Source organism: Ovis aries, chromosome 6, assembly GCF_016772045.2.
Source record: "Ovis aries strain OAR_USU_Benz2616 breed Rambouillet chromosome 6, ARS-UI_Ramb_v3.0, whole genome shotgun sequence".
NCBI lineage: Eukaryota > Metazoa > Chordata > Mammalia > Artiodactyla > Bovidae > Ovis > Ovis aries.
The window spans coordinates 116,513,111-116,537,917 of NC_056059.1; the positions used below are offsets into that span (position 1 = coordinate 116,513,111).

At 61.2% G+C, this 24,807-nt stretch overlaps 3 protein-coding genes across 31 annotated transcripts in view; 2 read left to right on the forward strand and 1 right to left on the reverse strand.

The window, feature by feature from the left end:
• The first annotated feature begins 124 nt into the window (after nt 1-124).
• NOP14 (NOP14 nucleolar protein) lies at nt 125-14,977 on the forward strand. 2 transcript variants are annotated; one of them, XM_027971279.2, is made up of 18 exons: nt 125-437; nt 2,788-2,922; nt 3,372-3,513; nt 5,138-5,280; nt 5,743-5,877; nt 6,519-6,641; nt 7,573-7,704; nt 8,008-8,329; nt 8,781-8,911; nt 9,400-9,485; nt 10,280-10,415; nt 11,388-11,489; nt 11,912-12,065; nt 12,739-12,898; nt 13,413-13,551; nt 13,955-14,073; nt 14,177-14,332; nt 14,528-14,977. In XM_027971279.2, the coding sequence occupies exons 1-18, from the start codon at nt 246-248 to the stop codon at nt 14,625-14,627; spliced, it is 2,607 nt and encodes an 868-aa protein (XP_027827080.1). In that variant the 5' UTR covers nt 125-245; the 3' UTR covers nt 14,628-14,977. The 2 variants fall into 2 exon arrangements, 1 of the variants encoding a protein (XP_027827080.1); XR_009601189.1 differs by lacking the exons at nt 14,177-14,332; nt 14,528-14,977 and having other exon boundaries at nt 12,764-12,898; nt 13,955-14,067.
• A 1,727-nt stretch (nt 14,978-16,704) lies between these two features.
• On the forward strand, nt 16,705-21,110 carry MFSD10 (major facilitator superfamily domain containing 10). Of its 2 annotated transcripts, none has more exons than XM_027971295.2 (13): nt 16,705-17,072; nt 17,201-17,418; nt 17,526-17,622; nt 17,772-17,875; nt 18,168-18,326; nt 18,407-18,568; nt 18,823-18,931; nt 19,031-19,142; nt 19,323-19,431; nt 19,519-19,609; nt 19,810-19,857; nt 19,940-20,029; nt 20,158-21,110. In XM_027971295.2, exons 2-13 carry the CDS (start codon nt 17,245-17,247, stop codon nt 20,271-20,273), a joined length of 1,371 nt encoding a protein of 456 aa, XP_027827096.1. In that variant the 5' UTR covers nt 16,705-17,072; nt 17,201-17,244; the 3' UTR covers nt 20,274-21,110. The 2 variants fall into 2 exon arrangements, with proteins under 2 accessions (XP_027827096.1, XP_027827095.1); XM_027971294.2 differs by having other exon boundaries at nt 16,705-16,795.
• The window catches only part of ADD1 (adducin 1), a 99,838-nt gene continuing 95,981 nt past the window's right edge, over nt 20,951-24,807 (reverse strand). For 17 of the 27 annotated variants that reach the window (XM_060417703.1, XM_042251695.2, XM_060417702.1 and 14 more), the window contains one exon: nt 20,951-22,685. In XM_060417703.1, coding sequence (XP_060273686.1) covers nt 22,324-22,685 — 362 coding nt within the window. In that variant the 3' untranslated portion in view covers nt 20,951-22,323. Of the gene's footprint in view, nt 24,358-24,807 lie in introns of all 27 variants that reach the window. The other 10 variants (XM_060417707.1, XM_027971288.3, XM_027971290.3 and 7 more) reach the window with 3 other exon arrangements.

Consider the following 24,807-nt stretch of genomic DNA (forward strand, 5'->3'; position numbering starts at 1 on the left):
CGGGGCGGAGGCGGCGGGGCGCGAGCGCGGCCTGCTGGGAGTTGTAGTCGCTCGGCCTGTGGGCGAGAAGGCCGCGCGGGGGCGTGGCAGTGTTTTCCCCAACGTTCCTACTTCTCGCTGGCTCAGTTATCGCGAGATGCGGGCGGCTGTCTCAGGCTGCCAGGCCGCACGTGTCTGCTGAGGGAGCCTGAGCCGCTGCCGCCTTCTCCTGCTCGTCCGCACCCTGAGGTGCGGGGTGTGTCGCCATGGGGAAGGCCAGGACCGCCGCGCGCGGGAAGGCCTCTGCGGCCCCGGCGGGCGCGTGGGGGGGCCGGGCGAGGCCGAACCCCAACCCATTCGAGGTGAAAGTGAACCGGCAGAAGTTCCAGGTTCTGGGCAGGAAGACGCGCCACGACGTGGGCCTGCCCGGGGTGTCGCGCGCGCGGGCCCTGCAGAAGGTCAGCGGGGAGCCGGGCCCCCCGGGGGCGGGGGGGGCGTCCTCCGAGGGGTCCCTTGCCCTGCCTGCCGGCCCGGGCCAGCCGCGCGGCCCTGCTCTCCCCACCCACTGCGGCAGCGCGCGGGCCACGGTGCTGGTTCCCTTCTGTACGTAGGATGGGCCAATGGTACCTAGCTCCTGGGCGGGCGGCTGGAAGGGTGGGACGCGTGCCCTGAGAGAGTCCTCAGGACAGCCTGGCGCAGTTAGACGCCGTGTGTGTGTGCCGTGTGTCGGCTGGACTGTGTGCGTCCTCTTGCCTCTGCTTCTGCGTGTGATGGGACGACATCGCCCTGCAGAACCGCTGTCGCTCCGTGGAGCCCCAGTGCACAGGTCCAGCCCCCTCTGGCATAGCTAATCACTTCTGTGCCGCCCTGGTCGTCGTGGGGCCCTCTTACCCGCCTTCCTCGAGGCTGAGCTCTGCTGATTTAAGGATAAGGGATTACACAGTCTGCTCAGTAGATGTTTGGTGAAGGAGTGCATCAACATAGGGGTTCCCTGGTGGGCTCCGACGGTAAAATAATCCGCCTGCAATGCGGGAGACACGGGTGCGATCCCTGGGTTGGGAAGATCCTCTGGAGAAGGAAATGGCAACCCACTCCTGTACTCTTGCCTGGAAAATCCCATGGACCGAGGAGCCTGGTGGGCTACAGTCCATGGGGTCGCAAAGAGTCAGCACAACTGAGCAACTTCACTTTTGCAGCACATGACTTTGTCCTTTGCAAGGTAACTGAAATGCTAACCTTTTTTGGAAAACCTCACAGCCATCCCTTTTCTTGTGCTTACGGTCCCAGACTATTCTGTACTTTCAGATTCCATTCTGCTGGCATTCTCTATGTAGCTTCTGAGACATGCTCATTGGGTGCTTTTAACTATTTATTGTCATTCTGAGGAGGAGACATTAGTAGGTTAGTGAAAAAATTAAGGTAGGGAAATTTCCTACAGTCACACATCTGGTAAGGGCTAGGGTGTGCCCTGGGTTCAAACACCTGGGAACGCTTTACACGCCACTGAGCACTCTTGCTTAGTTTCCGTTCTGGCAGGTGAAGGGGTAAAGGTGGAGTGACCCCTGAGCCTGTCTTCATGGGCTCATAAGCTGTGCTGTCCCAGCGTGCGATCCGGCTGATCTTTGAATGGAATCAAACATCATCCTCACTTGAAGGAACTGGCAGTAGTGGAAGACAAGACAGTCTCAGAGCTGACTCTGCCACACCCCCACCACACAGCGCCGGGCAGGCTGGGGCAGGGCGGGCAGCAGGGGCTCCAGAGCAGACAGGTGTGTCTTCCCCACTTCAGCCTCAGTCTCCTGTTTTCTCCTTAGGAGGCTGAGGTAGGGACTGCCATTCTCTCCTCTTCAGATGAGGCCGTGGGCACCTCCCAGAGTCTGCACTGGGAGGCGGTGCTGCGGTGGGATTCCAAGTCCTCACTCTTGTCTCCACCTCATGAGTGTCCACGAATGGCCCAGAAAGCGCTGCGAGCTTTGGCTTGGGGGCTCAGCAGCAACGACTCTGTTTGCAGCGCAGCAGATGCGGGTTTGATCGAGGCTCTCCCTCCCCTGGAGGAGGAAGTGGCAGCCCACTCCAGTACTCTCGTCTGGAGAACCCCATGGGCAGAGGAGCCTGGCGGGCTGCACTCCATGGGGTCTCAGAGAGTCAGATGTCACTGAAGCAACAGCACACACGCACAGATTTTAGCGTTCAGTTCAGTTCAGTCGCTCAGTCGTGTCCGACTCTTTGCGACCCCATGAGTCACAGCACACCAGGCCTCCCTGTTGGCCATATATACAGATACTGGCACGTATATGAACATAACCAGCCCAGGACAGGCAATGCTGCTGCAGTCTCTAATCAGCGGTGGTGTTGACATAAACAGCTCCTCAGCGCCTGGCTCCCTGGCTTCTCTTTCTGCCAGCTACAACCTCAGCCCGTCCGGCTGCCTCGCCTGGCAGAGCGGCCTCCGCGCCCGACTGCCCTGGTCGTTCCTGGTTGCTGCTGGCCTGCTGTGATCTTTGGTGTTAAGCGCCGGGCACCGGCACTGCCCAGAGGCTCCCCCGGGCCCCTGACCTCCTCGTGACTCCACTGTCTGGCAGTTTCCCCTCAGTAATTGAGATCAGTTTTTGTAGCCGATAGATTGGCCTTTCTTGGACTGTTAGTTTCAGTGGCCTGAGGCATAAAAAATGGTGTCTTCCAGTTCATTAGAACCATCAGTGTGTCCCCTTGTGGCAGTGTCTCCCTTCTGGGGACCCAGATTGCCAAGTCATCAGAGCTCAGAGTTGCCAGGACCAGTGAGAGACAGTTCTATGATCTGCTTTTCAGCGCACCCAGACTCTGCTGAAGGAGTACAAGGAAAGGGATAAGTCCAGCGTGTTCCGAGATAAACGCTTTGGGGAGTACAGCAGCAGCATCAGCCAGGAGGAGAAGATGATGAAGAGGTTTGCTCTGGAGCAGCAGGTAGGGGAGACGGGGGAGGGTCGCCTCCTATCTCCTTGCCCAGAAGTCAGGAGGAGGCGGCCAGTCCCCCTCGTTCAGTTACGCTTCTGTGGGTGACAGCGGGGAACCGTGAGTGGGGCGGCTCGCCTGGCTGGGCCCAAGGGGAAGCAGCCTTCTGCACACCCCAGCTGGGTGGAGAGCTGCCTCAGCCAGAGCGCGCAGCAGCGATGCCTCCTGGAGGGGTCCGGGTGTGGTGGCGAGGTCCTAGTGCGATTTCCCAGCGCCTTAGACGGGCCGGTTGATGTATTTACCTTCTGCAGGCTCTGTTTCTATCCGAATCATCGCTCAAATGACCCAGAATCGTCTTAAAGCTACATTGACACGTTGCACAAAAATGGAAAAGTAATTTTTTTAAAACTTTAAGTGGATGTGGAAATTTTAGGAGATGGACTTTTTTTCTGTCTTGTTAGCGACAACATGAAAAAAAAAGCATCTACAACCTAAATGAAGATGAAGAATTAACTCATTACGGCCAGTCTTTGGCGGATATCGAAAAGCACAACGACATTGTCGATAGCGACAGCGACGCTGAGGACCGGGGAACGCTGTCAGGTGAGGCCCGGGCCCCCGGGAGCTCTGCTCATGGACGCTCTTCCTGCCTTTCCTGCCCAGACACCGAGAAAACGCAGCTACAGACCTTTCAAGAGGTGTATGTGTCCGTAAGATACACAGACTTCTGTAAGCTGAGATGGCACTTCCGTATCCTTCTCTTGTTCGAACTTTACCCCAGGCTCGAACTTTACCCCAGGCTCATTTCACCCATGAGCTCAGAGAACTGGGGAGATTGTCTGACCCAAGCATCAACTGTAGGTAAAACCCACCTTGCTGATCCCTGGACAGCATTTCTGTGCAAACCCACTCTGCTTTGCTACCACTGAGTCATCGGTTCTGCCCAGGTGTGTTCTGGGACAGTGTTTATCTAGTTCTTAGGCTTCGGTTACTCCAGAACCAATTGTGGCAGTTTTGTAGGAAAAGGAACGTTGAGCTGCTTATTTACAGGAGTAATGAAGGAGATATACATTGAGCTGAGTTAAGAATCAGCTCAGGTCTGATCATCTGGGCCCTTTTATAAGGTCAGGGTCGTGTCATTAGTTTGCACCCTTGTAGATTAAAATATCCTCTGTTCGGCATCTTCAGAAAAGCTGCTGCTTTCTGGTGTGTGGAAAGCCAACACATGAAACCCATGACTGCCTTTTGGTTTGTGGGTGATGCAGGGGCGGGAGGCCTGGGAATGAGGGCGGCCCGTGGGTCGTCTGCACACCAGGAGGAGGGCACGACTGCTGAGGCTCTGTGGCTGAGAGAGGCACATGGTTCATCTCTGGAGCCTTTCGTTCTGCACTTTCTGTTGTTCAGAGCTCTTTGTGCGCGCTGCACTGCTGCCGCACACTCACCTGCATGGTAAGTGAAGGTGCCCGTACGTTTGCTGGTGTGACCTTTGGCCGCATAGTCCGCAGCCCCCGCTGTGTTGCTGCAAGGAGCTTTGGTGACAGGTGGATGCGGAAAGCGAGAGTCCAGCTCCAGGTGTTGGTCCTGGAGACTCAGCTGTTTCTTCAAGGTTTCCTGTCCTCTGGTTTTTATAATGAGCTTCTCAAAATCTAAGTAACTTATACACGAAAATCCTGTTAACTTCTAAAAATATATTTACTGTACCTTTAAAAATGAACCATTAAGAAACGTTCTGTTTTGTTCAACTACATAATATGTGTTCTTCTTGCTTAGGAGAATTTCATCTTAAAAGTCAACTCGAATTTTCTAATTAAATCCTGTACTAAGTGCACCAACAGATTTTATTTTTCCTTTGAGAATCCTTTCTGGGATCTTTATGTCCTAGCACCTTGTTAGTGAATGTTTGTAAATTTTTATTTTGAGAAAACATTGTGAACAATCTTGAGTTAGTAGAGCACTACGTGACAATGGTTTCTAATGTGCAGAGCATTCTGGGAAGCAGGGAATCAGTCAGTCACTGACCCATTCTTGTGCCTCTGGGCTTTCTCAGAGGGGCTCGTCTGGTTTAAGCTCCGCTGTACCTGTGATCTCAGTGACCGCCCAGTAAGAATTTCCTCTTGAACGTGGAATGGGTTCTCAGGACCGAGCTCAGAGAAACACTGGCAGAGCGGCTGCAAAACCCGCTTCTGGGTGGGCCTGGGCTTCACGGGGTTCTCTGCTCCGTCTGCAGCCGAGCTGACCGCGACGCACTTCGGAGGCGGAGGCGGGCCGCTCCCTGGGAAGGCCGCCCAGCAGCCTGGCGGGGGCGAGGAGCCACCCAAGTCCCGCAGGGAGCTGATTGAGGAGCTCATCGCCAGGTCCAAGCAGGAGAAGGTGAGCAGCTGCCGTCGTGCCAGGGCAGCTCCGCCTTGGGACTCGCTGCTGGGACGCCCCCAGCCCTTTTTCGCTGGGCGGTTCTAGGTTGTATTAAAACTTCCTGTGAATGTGATGAAAGTGTTCACTTGACTAGGAGCGCAGGACGCATGTTAACGCCATCGGGCAGGTACCCTGATGGTTTCTTGTGGTTGGGAGTTTGATTTGGGGCGGGGGGATGTGTGTATTGAGTTGGTTTGGGCGCGTATCAGGAGTCGCATAGCGTCACTGCTTTGCCGACTGCTCAGAGCACCCAGAGGAGCAGCCTCACAGCGGGGACTTGGTTCTGCCTGGTGGGCTCCTGAGAGGCTCCTTTCTCATGGTCTCTTTGAGTCAGCAAGGTGGGTGTCGGCTGAGCGGTTGTCCAGTGGGGCCTGGACACCAACAGTAATGGGGTGTGTCCCATCTGTGCTTTTTCACCAGAGGGAGAGACAGGCTCAACGGGAAGATGCCCTTGAGCTCACAGAGAAGCTAGACCAAGACTGGAAAGGAATCCAGGCTCTCCTGGCCCGCAAGACACCCAAGTCCGAGAGTGGAGGCGGAAAGGAGAAGCCCAAGGTGGGGCGGACACGTCTCACTCGGCCTGGCCTCGAGCCGTGCGCTTCGTCCACAGACAAGGGGGAGCCAGGCATCTGCTCTCCTTGCCAGGACCTGAGCGTCTTGTTGGACTTTGACACGGAGGCAGCTGGTGTGTCCATTGGGGTGGAAGTGGAGTGAAAGCTGTTTCAGTATTTGCTCCAGAAAAACGATGCTGAAGAGAATGGCGGTTTCTTGGTATTAGGGAGACTTGGGGTGGGGGAGACCTTCAGGTGGTAGCCGAATTTTAGTCTAAGGTGTTGAAAAGCTGCAGTCTTCAAGTCACTGGTTTCTAAGAAATAGTATTTCACCAGCCTCCCCTGTGGCCATCTGCACATCTGTGCGTCGACCTCACTGTTCTTTCCCCAAGACCCTGTTTGGGGGCTTAATGCCTAAATGGGCAAGGGTTAGTTTTCTTAAAGCAGATGTGTTTGGAGAAGAATTTTTGTATATGGCCAGGAAGTGTCTGCCAAGCCTGACCAGGACCAGTCTGTTACACAAGCAGAAAAGACTCAGGACGCGGTTTGGCCTCTTCCGCAGCAGCGACCAGCCCACGACCAGCACGTGTGGAGAGCTAGTCACGCAAGTCTTTTCCATTAAAAAAGCTCTTCTCTCTGCCCTAGCCTGATGCATACGACATGATGGTCCGTGAGCTCGGCTTTGAAATGAAAGCGCAGCCCTCTAGCAGGATGAAAACGGAGGAGGAGCTGGCCAGGGAGGAGCAGGAGCGCCTCCACCGCCTGGAGGTACTGGCGGGGCTGGGGTGCCGCCCTGGGAAGCCTTTTATCGGTCGGCTCTTTATGGCCTGTGGAAAAGTTTCTGCTTGTTTACTGCGGTGATGAGGGTGATGGTTTAGTCGACAAGTCCGACTCTTGTGACCCCATGGGCTGACCCCGTGGACTGTAGCCCACCAGGCTCCTCTGTCCATGGGATTCTCCAGGCAAGAATACTGGGGTGGGTTGCCATGCCCTCCTCCAGGGATCTTCTGACCCAGGGATGGAACCCAGGTCTCCTGCACTACAGGCATATTCTTCACCAACTTAGCTATGAGGGAAGCCCTAAAATACTGTTTTACTATATTTTTGACTATAAGCAAAAAAAAAAAGCAGATAATAATCTAACAAAAATGACATTTCTTCCTAATTAATTTACCTTAAAACATCTGCTGGCGATAGAGTGCACTCCTGTCTCACGTTTTTCTCTCAAAAGGTTTTTAAGTTTTCCGTATGTTACGAGCAAACACGAAACAGAGGCGTGCTCCCGCGCTTCTGGCCATTCCTGCTCCTGCGGGGGGGCTGCCTGCGGCGTCCGCTGCCTGTGCTCAGATGGAGACAGGGCCAGGCCACCGGTCTCAGGCCTCAGCATAGGGTGTCGAGTTCCTCTCCTGGGGTCTGGCGGCGAGTGAAGTTCACTCTGATTGGCCAGCGTCACTTGGCCAGAGAAACCTCAGTCTAACATGGTTTTTCCTTCCTTGTGACCAGAACATATTTCTGCTGAAATACTAGTTTTTATTTTTGTTGAATAAGTGTTCCATACGATGCATGCTGAGGGACTCCCTGTCTGGCTGAAGACAGAAAGCAGAGGGCAGGCCTGAGGCAGCTGCGAGGCTGGGGCTGCCGGGCAGCTGGTATTCCTGCCCGGCGTGCACTCAGCGGCGACCCTCCTCCTCCTGCTCAGGCTGAGAGGCTCCGGAGGATGCTCGGGAGAGAGGAGGATGCGCACAGCAAGAGACCGAAGCACCTGTCGGCTGACGACCTGAACGACGGCTTCGTGCTGGACACAGATGACCGGCGCTTGCTTTCTTACAAAGTGAGGTGTTTGCTTTCTTTCCTGGTTTTCATTTAAAGTGGCAGATTTTCTGGTTTCTCACATAATAGCTTTACCATAGACGGGAACTGTCTTTCTAGAAACAGCTAGCTTCTCTGCCCAGAGTCCTGGTGGCAGGGACCGCAGAGTGCGGGTCCCAGGCCTTGAGCCCCAGGACGTGCAGCAGCCTCGAGAGGGTGGGAGAGGCCCGGTGCCCCCAGGCCCCTGGCCCTCGGGCGCGGCCACAGCCATGCTGGCCGCTGTCCCAGAGGACCAACGTGTCTGATGTCTGCGCTCCGTTTGCAGGATGGGAAGATGAACGTCGAGGAGGAGCCAAGTGAGGACGCCAGTGGCGGGGAGAGTGGAGAGGACGAAGAGGAGGAGGGCGAAGGCTGGAGCAAGGGGGGCCCGGAGGACAGCGACAGCCCAGACGGCCACTCGGACCTGGAGTCTGACGCTGAGAGTGAGGACGCGCGCCGCCCTGAGGGCGCTGCAGGCCTGGAGTCTGACACCGACAGCACGGACACACACGAGCGGCCCCAGGGGGGTCGGCGTCCAAGCCCCGGAGAGCGGCTGCCAAGGGACGACCGGGCGGCGGCCAGGGCCCAGCTGCCCTACACCTTCACAGGTCGGCAAACCCCTGGCGTCGAGGTTTCCGAGTAGCAGGGGGACCTGGCCAGGCCGGCCCGGCTGGGCCGTGTTAGCAGCGGGGGCGGGGCCAACCCCCACGCGCCCACCCTGCCCATCTGCACCGGCCTGGCTCACAGACAGACTCGGTCATCCTTCTCCGCAGTGTCCCCTGGGCCTGACCCCAGGGCTCCGGGCGGCCTCTTGGCCGTTGTTGTGTGACTCCGTAGTGCTGAGGGCTGCCGGGGGGATCTGTCAGAACTCGTGATGATCACACAAGCCGAGGGTTTCTATGACACGGGCAGAACTGTCTCTGTGGGGGAAGCGAACGAAGTCCTGCTACTGAGTTTGTGTTCAGTATTCACGTTTGTGTTGCCAGAAATGTGCGTAGTTCTCTTTATGCACGTTAAGTGTGGGGCGTGCTTCGCGCTTTTTGTTTGTTATTTTGATAGTTCCCGAATCCTGCGAGGAACTGAAGTCTTTACTGTCCGGAAAATCGACGGAAGACCAGCTTTTGGTTGTGGAGAGAATTCAGAAATGCAACCACCCCAGCCTCGCAGTGGGGAACAAAGCAAAACTGGAAGTACGTTGGCTGTTCCCCTGCGGCGCTGGGAGTGGGCAGAGGCCTGGCAGCCGTGGCACCAGCGGCCACCAAGCACTCACCGTGTTCGCAGCCAGCTGCTTTCCGTGGGGGCAGGCCTGGATGGGTGTCGGCTCTGGGTCCGTGGCAGGCCCAGGGGTGTGAGGGGAGCCCCAGCACTGCCCACCGCGAGTCCGCCCCGCGTGAGGGTCCGGGGAGTGGGTGCTGGGCGCGCGCCTGTCCTCTCCCAGTAACACCGCGCGCTGACCACAGCGGGGCCGCTCCCGTTCTCCTTCCAGGAGTGTGGTGTCGCCTCCCAGCCGAGGGAGCCATGCCCGGGCCCTACACTCCCCATCCTGCAGCCTGCCTCGCATCGCAAACCCGTCCCTGTGGCACTCGGCACCCCAGCCGTTCAGGGGTGCGGGGGCAGGTGTCCTGGGTGGGGCTCTCTCCGGGCTCGCCCTGAGCACTGACCTACCCTGTTCCTGCAGAAACTGTTCGGCTTCCTTCTGGAATACATCGGAGACCTGGCTGCAAGCAATCCCCCAGACCTCGGCGTCATTGACAGGCTGGTCGTGTGAGTGGAAACGGGGTTATCTGGAACCGGGGGCCGAGTTGAACAAATTCTGTGCCATTTAGTGAAGCCTTACAGTGGCTTCGGCGTCGCAGATGCCGCCTTGGCCGCGCATCCGTGGCGAGCTCCGCCCCTTGGTCCTGTCTGCGTGCTCCCCCACCGCCCTGGGGAGGGGGCTTTTTAAAGGGCGAACAAATGGACCCGTGACGGTTGCGCCCCTTCAGGTTTGTTCGGAGTATTTGATGGCTCATCTGTTTGTTCGCTGTCTGCTCCTGCCTCCGCGGGGGCTCCGGGCTGGGGCTACACCCTGTGCAAAAGGGCCCCTGCCGGCAGAGCCGCTGGCTCCGGGGCCCTGTTGGCTGGAGGAAGATGCAGTGGGCAGGGTGCTGAGTCGGGAGGCGGGGGCTGGTGAGAGCAGACACCCCAGACACCCGGCCTGGGCTGCACACCCTCCCCCGTGCCAGCCTCTGCCCCCAGGAGAGCTGGTGAGGCGTCCGCGGGTTCAGGACGCATGGGACATGTTCCCAGGGCTGTAACTCGTACAGACAGGGCTCCCTCTGCCTCTTCTGCTGGAAGGTTACAACCAGGATTCTAGGAAAAGGCGAAAATGAGTCCAGATTATCGCAGACACAATTGGAAAAGTTCCTGGACCACCAGGACGGCCTGCCAGGTGCAAGAGTCAGGGCTTCCGGCTCCAGCTCAGTAGGCAGCTGACACCACAGCAGAATGGTGAACGTGGGGTTTCTCATTTTTGTTCCCTGCAGACATCCTCCCTGACCTGTCTTTCTGATTAACAGGCCATTGTATAACCTTTGCCAGATGTTTCCTGAGTCTGCAAGTGATGCCGTGAAATTTGTCCTCCGAGACGCCATGCATGAGATGGAAGGGACCGTTGAGACCACAGGCCGGGCAGCCTTCCCAGGCCTGGACGTGGTGAGCGGGGGCTTGCGGACATCGGCCGTCCCACGTGGCGTCCCGGCATGGAGGGGTGGGGGCTTCGAGGGGGTGTCTGCCCAGAGCCTCTAGGGCCATCCGGGGATCGCACAGGACCAGACCTGGGAAGAGTGCTGACCGTTAACAGCGAGCTGCCGTGTGCTCGGCGACAGGGTTCCTGCTTTGCTTTCTCTGTGAACATCCGTTCACACCTGAGGATGAACCCGTGGGCAGGTTGCTCCTGCCGGTGGCCTTTGACCGCTCTGAGGTTTCTGATGTTTCACACGCTCCAAGGCTGTGATCCTGTCTGCTCACTGGAGGGATCCTGCTCAGTTATCTCATTGTTTGCTGTCTGTGTTGAAAATGAGCTAACGGCGACTGGCAGAAACCTGCGAGTCCGGGCTTTGTGTTGGTGGTTAACAGGCTCCTCAAGCAGGGGCCTGAGCCAGTGTCCGTGGCTTCGTGCAGGGGGCCAGGCCTCCCCGCTGCGGGCGGGAGCCGTGGCGGCAGGGCTCCGTGGCCCGTAGGCTGGTGTGAGGGTTCAGTTGATGTCACTGAACCAAACTGGGCCCACGCTTGCCCTGCACTCACAGAGCCAGGAGCGGACACGGGCGCCGGGGAGGACGGCACAGCCTTCACCACAGGAGCCGGACAGGGCGGGCCGCTCGCGCACAAAAGACCCAGACTACCGATGGGCTTCCGGGGAGGGGTTTAAAGGCAGCTTTGAGGTGAGGGTCACGGCTGTGTGACCAGCTCGTGGCCTTTCTGCCGACTGGTTGGTGGTGAGGTGACAGGATGCTGTGTAGGGCCTGGGGTGCCGGCCTCTGCTTCCCGCCCGCCTGGGGTTAGTGTCCTGGCAGCATGGGTCACTGTCCCCAGTGGGAGGGGGTCTGCTTCTGATCAGCGTGGAGGTGCACAACAGGCTGTCCTGTGCGTCCCTCCTCTGATCTGGGTGGTGGCCTTCCTCTCCAGCTCATTTACTTGAAGATCGCTGGGATGTTGTTCCCGACCTCTGACTTCTGGCACCCGGTCGTCACGCCTGCACTGCTGTGCTTGAGCCAGCTGCTCACCAAGGTACGTCAGGCCGTCCCCGTCGGCGCCCGCCCCCCTTGGACTGTGCAAGGGCCGTGACTGAACAAAACTCACCTGCCAGGGCCTGTGAGCACAGCAGGCCGGCAGTACCACTGCCAGGGCCCCTCCAGACAGGGTGACAGGGCGCGCCCCCGGAGGACAGTGGCACGGCATCCCGTCAGGCCCCTGTTGGCCTTAAGAGTCCAAACTGTGCCTTCTCCTCAGTGGGCGTGTGGTCGGTGCCCGCTTACTGTGGGGGTTATAACTGGTTCCCCATGAGTGGTGGGCCTCGTGGTCACAGAGCCCCGTCTCCGGGACCTCTTGTCCGCCTCTGCTCCGCTGCGGAGTCCACAGCCCCGGGGAAGCTGGGTGCCTGCCAGCAGGTGTTCCAGAACGTTCCTGACCAGCCCTGCGCCCGTCCCCAGTGCCCTGTGCAGTCACTGCAGGATGCGGTCAAGGGGCTCTTTGTGTGCTGTGTGTTCCTGGACTACGTGGCTCTGTCCCAGAGGTTCATTCCTGAGCTCATCAATTTCCTCGCTGGGATTCTTCACATGGCAACTCCAAACAAGCAGAGCCAAGGTGAGTTGGTTCCAGGGAGCTTTTTCAAGTATATTGTGCTTCAGAAATTTAAAGGCTTCGGAAGTAATTCATAGTCAAAAAAGTAGAAAGCTCAGAGCGTGGGAAAGTTAGAAGACGAAAGCGCTGTCGTCCAGGGCAGCCTTTCCGCTCGTGTGGACGTGTGCACACACCCTCAGTGTGAAGTGAGGGTCACACCGGGTGTGCTGTGCACAGTAGCCTCTCTCCACGTGGCACAAGTGAGCCGAGTGCAGTAAAGGACCCCCAGGTGGCAGCCTCGGCACCAGAAACGCGGGAGCACGGAGTTCTGGGGGGCTCATGAGTGGAAGCTATTGGGGATGGAGTGATGGCTACGGCTCATCGTTTCTCTTCATTTGTCTCCACGTGGTCAGACTCCATCCTGCCCCCGCCCGGCCAGCTCTCCTGAGGGGCCCCTCACCCTCCTCTGCTTTTCCTTGGTCTGTTGCTTCTTTCCGATGCTCAGTCCCGTGTGCCCACGAGGGCAGGGACTACCGCACTTGGACTTGGCCCAGGTGCCCCTGCCAGAGCTGTCCGTCGTCTCTGGTGGTAAACACAGGGCATGCTTGTCCAGGGAACTCCCGAAGGCTTCGCCCTCCAGAGTCTGCCTGCAGCCCATGACCTCAGCCCGTCTCTCCCTGTCCCACCCGGAACCCAGGTTACACTCTGGTGCACCCTTTCAGAGCACTTGGGAAGAACTCGGAGTTGCTCTTGGTTTCTGATGAGGAAGACATGGCCACGTGGCAGAAGAGAAGCCTCCCCCTCCAGTGGGCAGGCGGCCTGGAAGCCCAGACTGAGACGGAGGCCAACCATGCCAGGTACATGCGGGCCCGGGGCTGTGGGCTGTGGCACCAGCCTGGACTTTAAAAGAGCCCAGGCCCGGAGCCGGACAGCACCCAGCACCGTGAAGGTGCCCCACGTCACCACTGCTCACTGGGTTTACCTGTAGGAAATCCGCAGGGTTCCGCAGAAAGCTATTAGACCCAACAGATGAGTTCAGCAAAGTGAGGTTTATTTACGATGAGGGCTTCGGCCATCATAGTGAGCGAGTCAGTTTTCCTGGGTCTCTCCCATGTATGTGGGTTGCTCAACTTGATTTTCTTCTGTTTAAACAAAAACCAAGGTAGAGCCACTCTCGTCAGTTGTCACTGCGTGTCGCGAAGCCTTCTTCCTGCTCGGGGACACAGGATGTCGTCTTCAGCTCCTGCCGTCCCCCGCAGCCGCTGCTCAGGGCACATGTCTGACCTGGAGGCCCTTAGCCTGCATAGGGGAGGCCTCCACCTTCGGGGAGCTGCTGGGCTCTGGGTTACTGGGGCCACTCTCTTCCCGCAGGCTGTCCTGCCTGGCCGTGTGTCTGGCTCTGGTGAGGCGCTGTGTGCTTGCCTACGGCCCCCTGCCCTCCTTCCACGACATCACCCGGCCCCTCCGAGCCCTCCTGATGGCCACCCGCTGCTGCCCGCCTGCGCTCCAGGTGAGGCTGGGTCTGGGTGTGGGTGGCCGGGCTGGTGTTTCCACTCAGAGGCTCCAGGGGCCGCCCCTCGCCGCATGTACCCGACAGCCAGAGCCCCCGACAGCGGGTTCTGCGCCTGCCCCCGTGCGGCAAAGCAGCTGGGAGGGGCGCCCTCCTGGCCCAGGAGCGCCCCGCGTGTGGGTGCAGTCAGTCCCCGTCGAGTGCCCCCCACGGGCCACCCTGCTCTGTCAGGCTCCTCGGGGGAAGGCTCAGTTCTGTCACTCGATGGGTCTCAGTGGGCCTGGGGTCCCGCCAGGCCGCGCACTGAGGCTGCCGTGGCTCCGAGGGGCTTGGGGAAGGGGCAGTGGGAGGGTGGAGCGCTGGCCCGCGGGGGCCCACCTGTGTGAGCTTCTCGGCGTTGCAGGAGCTGAGCCGGAGCATTCTGACGGAGATGGAAAACCAGCCAAGGCACTATCGGCCGCTGGTCTGTGAGAAGAGCAAGCCGGTGCCGCTGAAACTGTTCACCCCCCGGCTTGTCAAAGTGTGAGTCCCGAGGGCCCAGCACCTCAGCCCGGGGAGTCCGGGGGGTTCGGGGGGCCAGGGCCGCTGCCGGGGCGGCCTCCTGCATCGGGCTCTGCACCCTCAGCCTGGAGTTCGGCAGGAAGCAGGGCAGCACCAAGGAGGAGCAGGAGCGGCGCAGGCTGATCCACAAGCACAAGCGGGAGTTCAAAGGCGCCGTCAGGGAGATCCGCAAGGACAGCCAGTTCCTGGCCCGCACGCGGCTCTCGGAGATCAGGGAGCGGTAAGCAGGGCGGGCGCTCCTGCAACCCTGATGCAAGTGCCCCATGGCCGGGCCGGGGCGGAGGGCAGTCTGGGGGTTTGTCTCACTCACTTGTCCTCCACGTGTCCTGGACTGAGTCACCGGCCCCACGTGGATCTCACTTGCTGGTTCAGGTTCCCCAAAAAGTAATCAAAAGATGGGTTTGTTTTTTTTAAGGGATGCGGAAAGAAAACGAAAAGTGAAGCAACTTTTTGACAGCCTGGCCACACAGGAAGGCGAATGGAAGGCTCTGAAGAGGAAGAAGTTCAAAAAATAAATTATATTTTATAAAAAGACAAGGAGATACTGTATACTGAACACCAAGGGGCTGCTGGCTCTAATGCCAGAGTCTTCTCCTGTACTTGGTTCCTGTTAAAAAGCCTCTCCTGACGAATTGCACTTTTGGAGCTGGGTCCAGGCCTCCACGGGAGCAGCGTGCCGATAAACTGTGCATGACGCCTGGGCATGGTTTCCAGACAGTCCTGAGTTCCATCACAAGGCTTGGGGCCGGCGGGGTCCTGGCCAGCGTCTCTGGTCAATCAGGCACACGTGCCTCCATGTGTAATTTGCAGTGGTATTTATAATGTTACATGATTTTCAGTTATCAATGAAACAAGTTTGCACACAGTTTAGAAGTCAGAAAAAAAGTCACCTGTTTCCCTGGCACCCAGCAGCTGTGATTGGTGTCACCCTAATCCAGCCTTGGGTGGCTGACTGTTGGGGAAGGCGGAAGGGGTTGGGTTGCGTGGACCCAGGCGGCTCTGTAAGGACACAGGAGCTGCCTGCCCACACTTGTGGCCCTGGGGCTGCAGCCTTGCACAGAACACTGGCTCCCCATGTGGCCCCAGGGCATGTGGTGGAGGCCTTGGAGCTATAGATGGCCCTAGAATTCACATCAGGGAGCCCGTCCCTGGGGTCGCGAGCCACAGAAGTGACCAGGGGAGGTCTGAGGATCGATCAGCCAGACTGGGCACATGCAAGATGAGAAAGAGGGTGACCAATTCAGACCTCCCCAGCGGAGCGGAGGCTGGTGGGAGTCAAGAGTGATTTGGGCATTAGTAGGCAGTGTTGGGGCCAGAGCACCCCCTGAGAGCAGGCGGAGGGGAGTGGGGATGGCCTCCGCGGATAAGCGTTCGTCCTCTCCGCTGTCCCCCTAGGACTGTTCCCGTAGGTGTCCGCCAGGTGGGTGGCTCCACAGATCTCAGGCCCTGGTGGGTGTCCGAGCCACAAATGGGGTGGGCTTCTCCTTGCTGGGTAGCCCGGCCTGCTGTGCAGCCTCAAGGTTCCACCTCATGTAAACTTGTAGGGCAGCCGCTGCTATTTCACCCGGCGCTGGGCGCCGAGGTATTGCTGCCGAGTTCTGTTGGGAGGGGAATCGGCCCCAGCTCCGGGCCCCGTGTCACCCTGCATCGCCACCTCGGCCCGGCCCAGGCTTCTGCACCCCGTTGCAGGCCTTGTCCTGGAAAAGGTTAGTACTAGGCGGCATGTCCGTCTCAGCCCTGCCTCCTCCAGGACAAGGGGGCCTATAGAGGGTCTGGGAAGAAGGTGGTGGTGATGGCAGCTGTCACCGTCTGGCCAGGCGCCAGACAGGGCTGCTCTGAGAGCCCCCAGCCATCTCAGCTCCGCCGTCACGCCTGAGCCGTGCCTGCTCTTCGGGGAGAGCGGACTGGTACTCAAGGGAAACAGCTGTACGACGGGAAAAGGGACCGCCGTGAAGCTTATTTGAAGTTCGTGTCGTCTACAGAGGAGTGCATTAGTGTCGAGCAGTCAGGAGGGGGTGGCCTGTCCTGGTCGGCTCGACCACAGACGCCTGCATTTCAAGAGTCGGACGGGAAGCGGGAGGTGCAGGCAGGCCCTCCGGCTGCTAGGGGAGCCCAAGCCAGGCCCCCAGGCGCCATGCGGGCAGCTGCCCCTCCCCGGCGACCCCGGGCAGGCGGGACGCCGGACAGTCCCGCCTCCACGCCCCACCGTCCCCGCTGCGGCCCGAGTGCGGGCGAGCCCGCGTCCCCGCGCCGACTCCGCGGCTGTATTTCGGACGCAGGCCTCTGGCCGGGGCGGACGGCGCGAGGAGCGTCCGGCCAGGATGGACCCCGCCCTCCGGACGGGGCACCCAAAGCCTAGGGTCCTCAGCGGGCGGGTCGTCCCTCGGGCGCAGAATCTGGGGGCAAATGGGGCTGCACCTGTCAGGCGCCCCCGATCGGACCCGTTCCTGCCAGGAAGCCGGCCCGGAACCGAGCTGGTGAGGCCCGGCACAGTGCCCGGAAGAGCGGTCGCGGCGGCCCGCCCACTTCCGGATTATGAAACCACGCCCACTTCCGAGCGGGGACCCACGCTGGCTTCCGGGTGGGCGGGGCGGGGTCTGCGCACCCGCCCCTGCCGGCGGTCCTCTGCGCGTGCGTCTGTCCGTCCGTCCGTCCGTCCATCCGTCAGTCCATCCATCCCCTGGTCTGTACTGCGCGCGGCGGGGGCGGGGCCGGGCGGGGCGGGCGGGGGTCGTTCTCCGGCTCGCCAAGCTGCCCCTTGCTCCCGCCTGGGCCTGGGTTTCCCCGACCGCTCCGCCCGGGACCGTGGGTGCGGGGGCCGGGAGGTGCCGGGGCCACGATGCCCCGCCCGGCCCCCGCCTGGTCGGCCTCCCAGGCTGGCCGTTTCTTTGCGTAACTCCCCCACAGCTTGCGTTTCCTGCTGCCCAGGGTCGGGGGCAGGGCGCACAGAGCGACAGCCGGTAACGGGGCAGACAGATCCTTCAGGGGTGCTCTGGCAGTGAGGGTTGGGGACACTTCGCGGGCGAAGGTGGGTGGGCGTCGGGGCCGGGTAACCGGACGTGCCTTCGTGCACCGTGCTCTTGTGCAGACCCGTCACACGCTCGGCCGGGCCTGCTCGGAGCCGCTCCCATCATGGGCTGTGGAGCCGGCGGGAGCTGCACGCCGCGCCCGCCCATCCGCCAGCAGCCGGCACCAGAAACCCGCGTGGTCGCTGTGGTCTTCCTTGGCCTCCTGCTGGACCTCCTGGCCTTCACCCTGCTGCTACCCCTGCTGCCTGGGCTGCTGGAGAGCCACGGCCGTGCCCACGTGAGCCCCTCCCCTCCAGCCCCACTGCCCCTGCGCCCCGCCGTGGCTGCTCCTGGCTCCCAGCCCCTCAGAGGCGCCCCAGTCTGCCACGCCTTCTTGTCCCCCAGGACCCGCTCTACGGCTCCTGGCAGCGCGGGGTGGACTGGTTTGCAGCAGCCATAGGGATGCCAGCGGAGAAGAGATACAACAGCGTCCTGTTCGGAGGTGCGGTCCCGAGCTGGGCCGAGGCCTCCCCACGCCTTGGTTCTCACCTTCTCGCTCTGGGGCATGGTCCGCCCCCTCTCCCCGTGGAGCGTCCACTTCTCTTGGGGCTCCCCGGGCCGAGTGGTGACCGTGAGCTCTGTCTCTTCCAGGTCTGATCGGCTCCGTTTTCTCGCTCCTGCAGTTCCTCTCAGCACCACTCACAGGGGCCGTGTCTGACTGCCTGGGGAGGCGCCCGGGGATGCTGCTGTCCCTGGTACGGGTGTCCGCCTGGCAGCCCTCTGGGAGGCAGCTGTGGGCTCTCCGTGGCCCCTCAGTGGCCCTCAGTGCTCCCTGGGGGAGGTGTTTGGGGGGAGCAGGGCTTCTGGAGCTAAGCCAGGGTGTGGCAGAGCTGCTCCTGCCAAGGGGTCACTGGGCATAGAAGTGGCCTTTGGCGGCTCCAGAACAGGGCAGGGCCCCAGGAGTACTGCTCCAGCCTGCCAGCCCCACTGTGGGCCCCTCCTGGCCCCAAGTGACGGCCCCTGCCCTTGGCCCCTGCCCTGGGGCAGGCAGGTGTGGCCACCTCCTACGCCGCGTGGGCCGCCTCGAAGAGCTTTGCGGCCTTCCTGGCCTCCAGGGTGATAGGCGGCATCAGCAAGGGGAACGTTAGCCTCTGCACCGCCATCGTTGCCGACCTGGGCTCACCATCTGCCCGCAGCAAGGGCATGGTGAGTGGCCCTGGGGCTTTGGGGTGGGGGTCTCTGGGGCTTGGGTCTCCCTGCTCGCTCAAGCACCCTCTTTTCCCCAGGCAGTCATCGGGGTGGCCTTTTCTCTGGGTTTCACTCTGGGCCCCACCCTGGGAGCCTTCCTGCCCTCGGAGACGGTGCCTTGCCTGGCCCTGCTCTTTGCCATCTCTGACTTGCTGTTCATCTGGTGCTTCTTGCCAGAGACGCTGCCCCCACAGAAGCGGGTAAGGTGGGAGCCAGACAGCGCCCAGGCTGGGGCAGGTGGGGACGCCCATCAAGTGTCCCAGCTCCAGGTGCTGGGAAGGCCGGGCTACCCCCTTCTGGTGTCCAGATGCTCTTGAGAGCGCAGCGCCTCCTGGGACCCCATGGTTCCCAGACCCCCCGGCCTCGCTGGGGCTCTGCAAGATGCAGGGGCCGAGCGGGTTCGTCAAGCCCACCCCCAGGCCCCCTAGTGGACCCTCAGTGCTGACCCCCGCAGGCGCCGTCCGTCTCCCTGGGGTTCCGGGCGGCCGTGGACCTGCTCAGCCCTCTGGCCCTGCTCCGCTTCTCGGCTGTGGCACGGGGCCCAGACCCGCCCACTGGAGTCAGTAAGGAGCGGGCATTGGCGGGTGGGGCTGGGGGTCCCTCAGGCTACCTTGGGGGCTGCATGCGGGTCAGGGCCACAGCCCCTCCTCGCTGCCCCCCAGGGCTTGGCAGCCTGCGCGGCCTGGGCCTGGTCTACTTCCTCTACCTGTTCCTGTTCTCGGGCCTGGAGTTCACGCTCAGCTTCCTGGTGCACCAGCGCTTCCAGTTCAGCAGGTGGGACGCCTCGAACCCCGGCGGATCCCCACCTCGGCACACGCGTCCCCCGGGCCCAGTCCAGGGTCCTGGGGCGGACTGCGCGGCGCCCCGAGGACAGGGACCGAGGTCACCCAGGCTGCCTGGCCATGTGAGGGCAGCACCGGCAGGGCAGGGGTGCTGACAGCTCGCCCCTCGCAGGGTAGAACAGGGGAAGATGTTTTTCTTCATCGGTCTCACCATGGCCACCATCCAGGGAGCCTATGCCCGGCGGATCCGCCCTGGCAGGGAGATCGCGGCTGTGAAGCGGGTATGGAGTTCCCCGGGGCTGGGGGCAGGCGGTGCCCGCGCTCTGCGGAGGCAGTGGGGGCTCTCAGACCGGCTGTGCCGCCCACAGGCCATCCTGCTGCTCATCCCCGCCTCCCTCTTCGTCGGCTGGGGACACACGCTGCCCATCCTGGGCCTGGGGCTGCTCCTCTACTCCTGGGGTGAGTGGGCCTGCGGGCCGGAGCGGAGCCAGCGGCTGAGGGCGGGGCCTCCGGGTGTGAGGGCCGGGCGGGGGCGGGGCCTGTGAGTGGCGAGGGCGGGGCCTGCGGGGGCGGGGCGAGGCGGGCCGGGCCGGGCCCCCCTCCCATCTCCGTCGGCCTCTCCTCCGGGCTGACCGGTGTCTTCCCCGGTGTCTCCCCAGCCGCAGCCGTCGTGGTCCCCTGCCTGTCCTCCGTGGTCGCCGGCTACGGTGAGAGGCCCTGCCCTGGGCCGAGGCCAGCCCCTGGGAGGCGGTCTGAGGGCCCCTGACGGCTGTCCCCTCTCGCCCACAGGCTCGCCCCGGCAGAAGGGCACGGTCATGGGCACGCTGCGGAGCCTGGGCGCCCTGGCCAGGGCCGTGGGGCCCGTGGTGGCCGCCTCAGGTGAGGCTGCGGTACGGCCCTCGGGGCATGCTGGAGGCCCGGCCAGCCCCGGGCTGGGGTTGTGGCTGGCCGAGCTGCAGGGGGCAGGTGGGCCCGGGGCACCGTCACCTCCCCCGTTGTCTCCACAGCGTACTGGCTGGCCGGCGCCCGCGTCTGCTACACCGTGTGCGCGGCGCTCTTCCTGCTCCCCTTCTCCATCCTGCGGACCCTGAGCCCGGCGGCGCGGACACTCAAGGCCGAGTAGCTGGGCCGCCCGCCTGCGGTGATGTGAGGGCGGGGGACTGCGCGGGTAAGGGGGTCCTGGGCCAGGCCAGCTCCCCACTGCCCGCCTGACCCCCTCCGGCCCCCTGCCCCCCGCCCCCGGGGCCTGGGACTTGCAGCTCCAGGATGCAAGATACTCCGGCATGGACCTGCCTGTCAGGATCAGACTCAAGCCTTCCAGACTTTGTCTTCAGTTCTCAGCGACACAGGGCCTCAGCTGGGCCTCAGAATGACAAAGCAGCTGTTACACACCAAGTGCCTTCCTGCAGCGCACACCCCGTCCCCCCACACCCTGGAGGCCCCCAGGAACCAGGGGCAGCAGCCGGAGTGACAGCTGTTCCAGCTGCACCGACCACAGGGTGCCAAGCTCCGCCCAGCCGTTTCCCTTCTACCCTGGGGTTGGGGGGGGAGGCCGCCTGACGTCCCTCCCCTTGCCCAGGGCCCTGGCCGGAAGCCCCCAACGCCGCCCTCTGGGGAAGAACAGGCAGACCCCTGGGGCAGGGTGCTTTTCAGACAGAGTATCCCCCATGGTCCAAAGTGACAAACTCTGCTGATCAAGAGATAAGCGCTCACTTTGTAATCTTTGGAACATTAAACTTCTGAAGTCCTATTTTAAAGGAGCAAACAAAAGGAATTAAGATGCGAGACTGCTTCCCAAGGTTAGACAAGGAAACTGCGTAAAGAATTTTATTTGTGAGTAAAACATGTTACAATGAAGAAAGGCCATAGGACCTGTCCTCCCAAGCCTGTGTCTGTATATGCAACCAAACTTCATGTTGAGATACAAAGAGTTAAAATAAACTACAAAAATGAAATTAAAGTCATTGCATATGTGGGGTGAGAGGAAGGGAGGGCAGGAGGAGCCTGTGGTTAACTGAGTGCAGGGTAAGGCTGGGGAGCTCGACCACCACCAGGACAAGACAACAGAGAGCAGCTCGCCAGGAAGCTCGAAGCAGAGGTCAGCGCCATGCAGCCGGCCTCGGGTCCCCTCCACCCCAGGGGCCTATTGGGACAGGCTGGCACTGGAGCTCCTGGGACGGCCGACCGTCGAGGAGACCCCGGCCACCCCAAGTTCCAGACAAGCAGCCCCCCACTCTGCTCTACGGATGTGGCACTAGAGGGCAGGAGGGGCCTTGTGGTGACCGCAGGACGTCAGTGGACCTCTGGGGCTGACCCTCACCCTGAGCTGCCCTCTAACCAAGGGAAGGAGCGTCCCAGGCCAAGCTGAGCTCAGGTGCAGACCCGCCTCAGTGCCAGGCCCTCCCCAGGACAGAGAGCGGAAGCAGAGTGCTGCCCGTGCATGCCGTCGGGGCTGTGGGAGCTGCAGGTCCGCTGAGGAGGTCCACAGGACCACCCCTCGGAGGCGCCGTCCCTGACAGGTCAGGAGGCCCCAGGGGGTGAGTGCAGCCCCAGGTCTGGTTCTGGCCGAGGGGACCGGGGACCAGCACCAGCTGCGCCATGAGCTACTGGGGCGCCAGCTCAGCCCTGACCCTCTCCAAGGCCATCCTGGGGGCCTGGGCTGTCGGGGCGCTTTCACAGGACCGAGGCTGTGCATCTGAACAGGGATCACGGAGCAGGCAACACCAGCAGGAAGCCACGGGTCTGATTCAGTCACCTGAGACCTGGGGGTGAAGGGGAGCCTAGCAGAGATGGGGCGCGGGTTACTTCCCGAGAGGAGAGCAGGAGTGGTCAAGGCCAGAGCGGCCAGGTCTGCCCCTGTCCAGCTGGGACCCTGACTCGGCTCCCGGGGGACAGTGTCCTTGAGGAGTACAAGAGGGGCCGAGGTGCTGACCCCTGTAGGTCAGGGCTGGCTCGGAGGTGGACATGGAGGCCACGTCTCCCCCAGAACCCGAGGCTGCGGGCCAGGCCGCTGCACGCACACGAGGTTAGCACCGGTCTACGTGGGGGTTGGTCACACCGAGGGAGGCGCTAGCTACACAAGGGATGGGCCTCTGCGCCCATTACACAGGGCGCCGGGGCACGCGGCGTGGTCGGGGACAGTCTGGCGGCGCCTTGGTGTGCAGGGAGGGCCTTCAGGAGTCGCTCCTCTTCTTGCTCTTCTTCAGGAAGGAAGGGGTGCGGAATTTCTTCTTCTTTTTGGATGGGGACTTGCCCGGAGACCCATCACTGCCAGGGTCCTCGGCTGCTGGGGAGGCAGCCTCCTCAGCCACCTGGGCTGGGGCTGGCTCGGGGCTGGCCACCGGGGGGGACCTGGAGGGGGACCCAGCGGGGCTTGGAGGGGCCCTGGCTTCAGCCAGCCCCTCCTCCTCCTCCTCCTTCTCCAACGTCGGGAAGCCGAGCACTTCTGAAGGCTCATCAGGGGACAGGTCGGGCAGAGTCGGCTTGAAGGTGGCGGCATCACTGTCGTCTCCGGACGGTGGCTCCCGCGGCAGGTCTGGTGGGTGGGGCGGGAGAGACAGGGTTACAGAGCGACCGCCCGGGTCTCCCGGCCTCCCAAGGGCCCTGCACAGACGCTGCCCTGGAAGGGACTCTAGAGCAGAGCAAGGAGCTCTCGCCGAGTCTACTCTACCCCAAGGCCGGGTGCAGCCCACAGTGAGGCGTGGGCTCGGTCTCAGGGTGGATTTCAGCTCCTTCTCACGGACAGCGGGCTGACACCAGGCTCGGTCCCGGGGCTCAGTCCCCAGGCGGGGACAGTGACGAAAGGCCCGGAAGCACTCTTAGGACTGCAATGCTCTGCCTTAAACACTTGAACCACTAGAGGGCGGGCATCAGTGGTCCTGCACTGACGCCTCAATTTGTATCCACGACACCTGGTCTCCCGCCGAGGAGAACACGAGCCCACGGCCGTGCATGGAGAGCCCCAAGTGAACTCCCAGACTGGCATCAACATCACCACCAAAGGCCACTGTAGGCTAGAGAATTCAGACAGAGATGAACTCCGAAAAAAAAAGGAGAAAAGGGAAAAAAAGAGAGATGAACTCTAAGGTAAAGGACAGGCAAAAAATTCAAGCCATTTTAAGCAGCTGAACATGGAAAAGTGAAAGTGTCCGTCGCTCAGCCGTGTCCGTCTCTTTGCGACCCCATGGGCTGTAGCCCACCAGGCTCCTCCGTCGGCGGGATTCTCCAGGCAAGAGTCCTGGAGTGGGCTGCCATTTCCTCCTGCAGGGGTCTTCCTGACCCAAAGATCAAACCCGGGTCTCCCACACCGCAGGCAGACTCTTTACCAACTGAGCCGCCAGGGAAGCCCCCCAACATGGAAACATAAACGTAAGCCACATGGCTCTGGTTTCAAAGGAACAGTCTGAGGCCTGCTTTCTACACTGGCCCCAGGGGAAACCAATTTCTGGATGTTTTAAACATAGTCTACAAAGTTACAAGCCACTGGGAGGCTAGGCAACACTGGAAATCTAGCCAAACCTCAGGAGGCGATAGGAAGCAGAGGAGCAGGAGGAGTCGGGGCAAGGGCGGCTCCCAGAGGCTGGGGAGCCCCTCCCCTCCGCCAGCCCCTCACCCCGGGTCTTACGCCTTGGCTCAGCTGTGCAAGAGGCACTGAGGATTCACTCTTCGAAGCATGCAGAGGCTGCCTGTGGGTGCTCAGGGGAACTTTTACCGTTGGACCAAATGTCGTATTAAACAAACAGCAGTGAATGTCACTCTCCCACCCACCTCAGATTTAAGCTTAAGCACCCAGCTTAAGCAAAGACCAAAATACATGCAGCCCCCATGCAAAATCCCAGCCTGTCTAGTCTAGTCCAGACTTGAGTCCGGTCTGACAGAGCAGAGCTCTCCACTGAGCAGCACCCGGCTAGAAGGGGAATAGGGCAATGTGGTCCCCTGGGACTTCTGAGGCCCAGACTGCAGGACAGGCTGCCCACCACGCAGCTCAGGTGACCCAGCCCCTTCCAGGAAGGTCACTACCCACAGTGCAAGGACAGGGAGTAAGAGGGGGTGGGGTGGGAGGCTCTTTTTATTTTGAATCAACAGAAAACAAAACTTAACAAGCAACAAAGAAGCAGAATGAGGCAAAGCACAGGGAATTCCGATCAACAGCAGAGGGCCAGGCGGTACTTACTATGGTAACAGGTACTCTTTAGCACATCCACCTCCTGCTTGTCACGCAGCCACAGGAGAGAAAGCACAGGTAGAGAGGCTACGCATCAGTCTCAGCCACTGGGTTACAGACAGAGGGCGGGCCGGGGGGGGAGCCAAGGCCCCCAACAGGCAGGGGAAGCACCACGCACACGACCGAGGACAGACACGGAGGCCACGGGTCCCAGACACAGGCAGGCGGTCTGGGAGACCACCGGGGTCCGGCACTCTCCACGGACTCTACATACGCCAGAGAGTGTGATCCTGGGGCCTGGACATGACGGAGGACGCTGCCGGGGCAACCCAAGCACAGGAGGGTGGAGGAAATGTGCAAGCAGGGGCAGCACTGACGTCTCGGACGCAGGCAGGCTCTGTCCCCGACCATGCGCACCACACTTACGGGTCTGCGCCGCCTGCAGTTCTCAGCGCAGAGCCGACACAGCACAGAGGCGTGGGCGCGCAGAGCC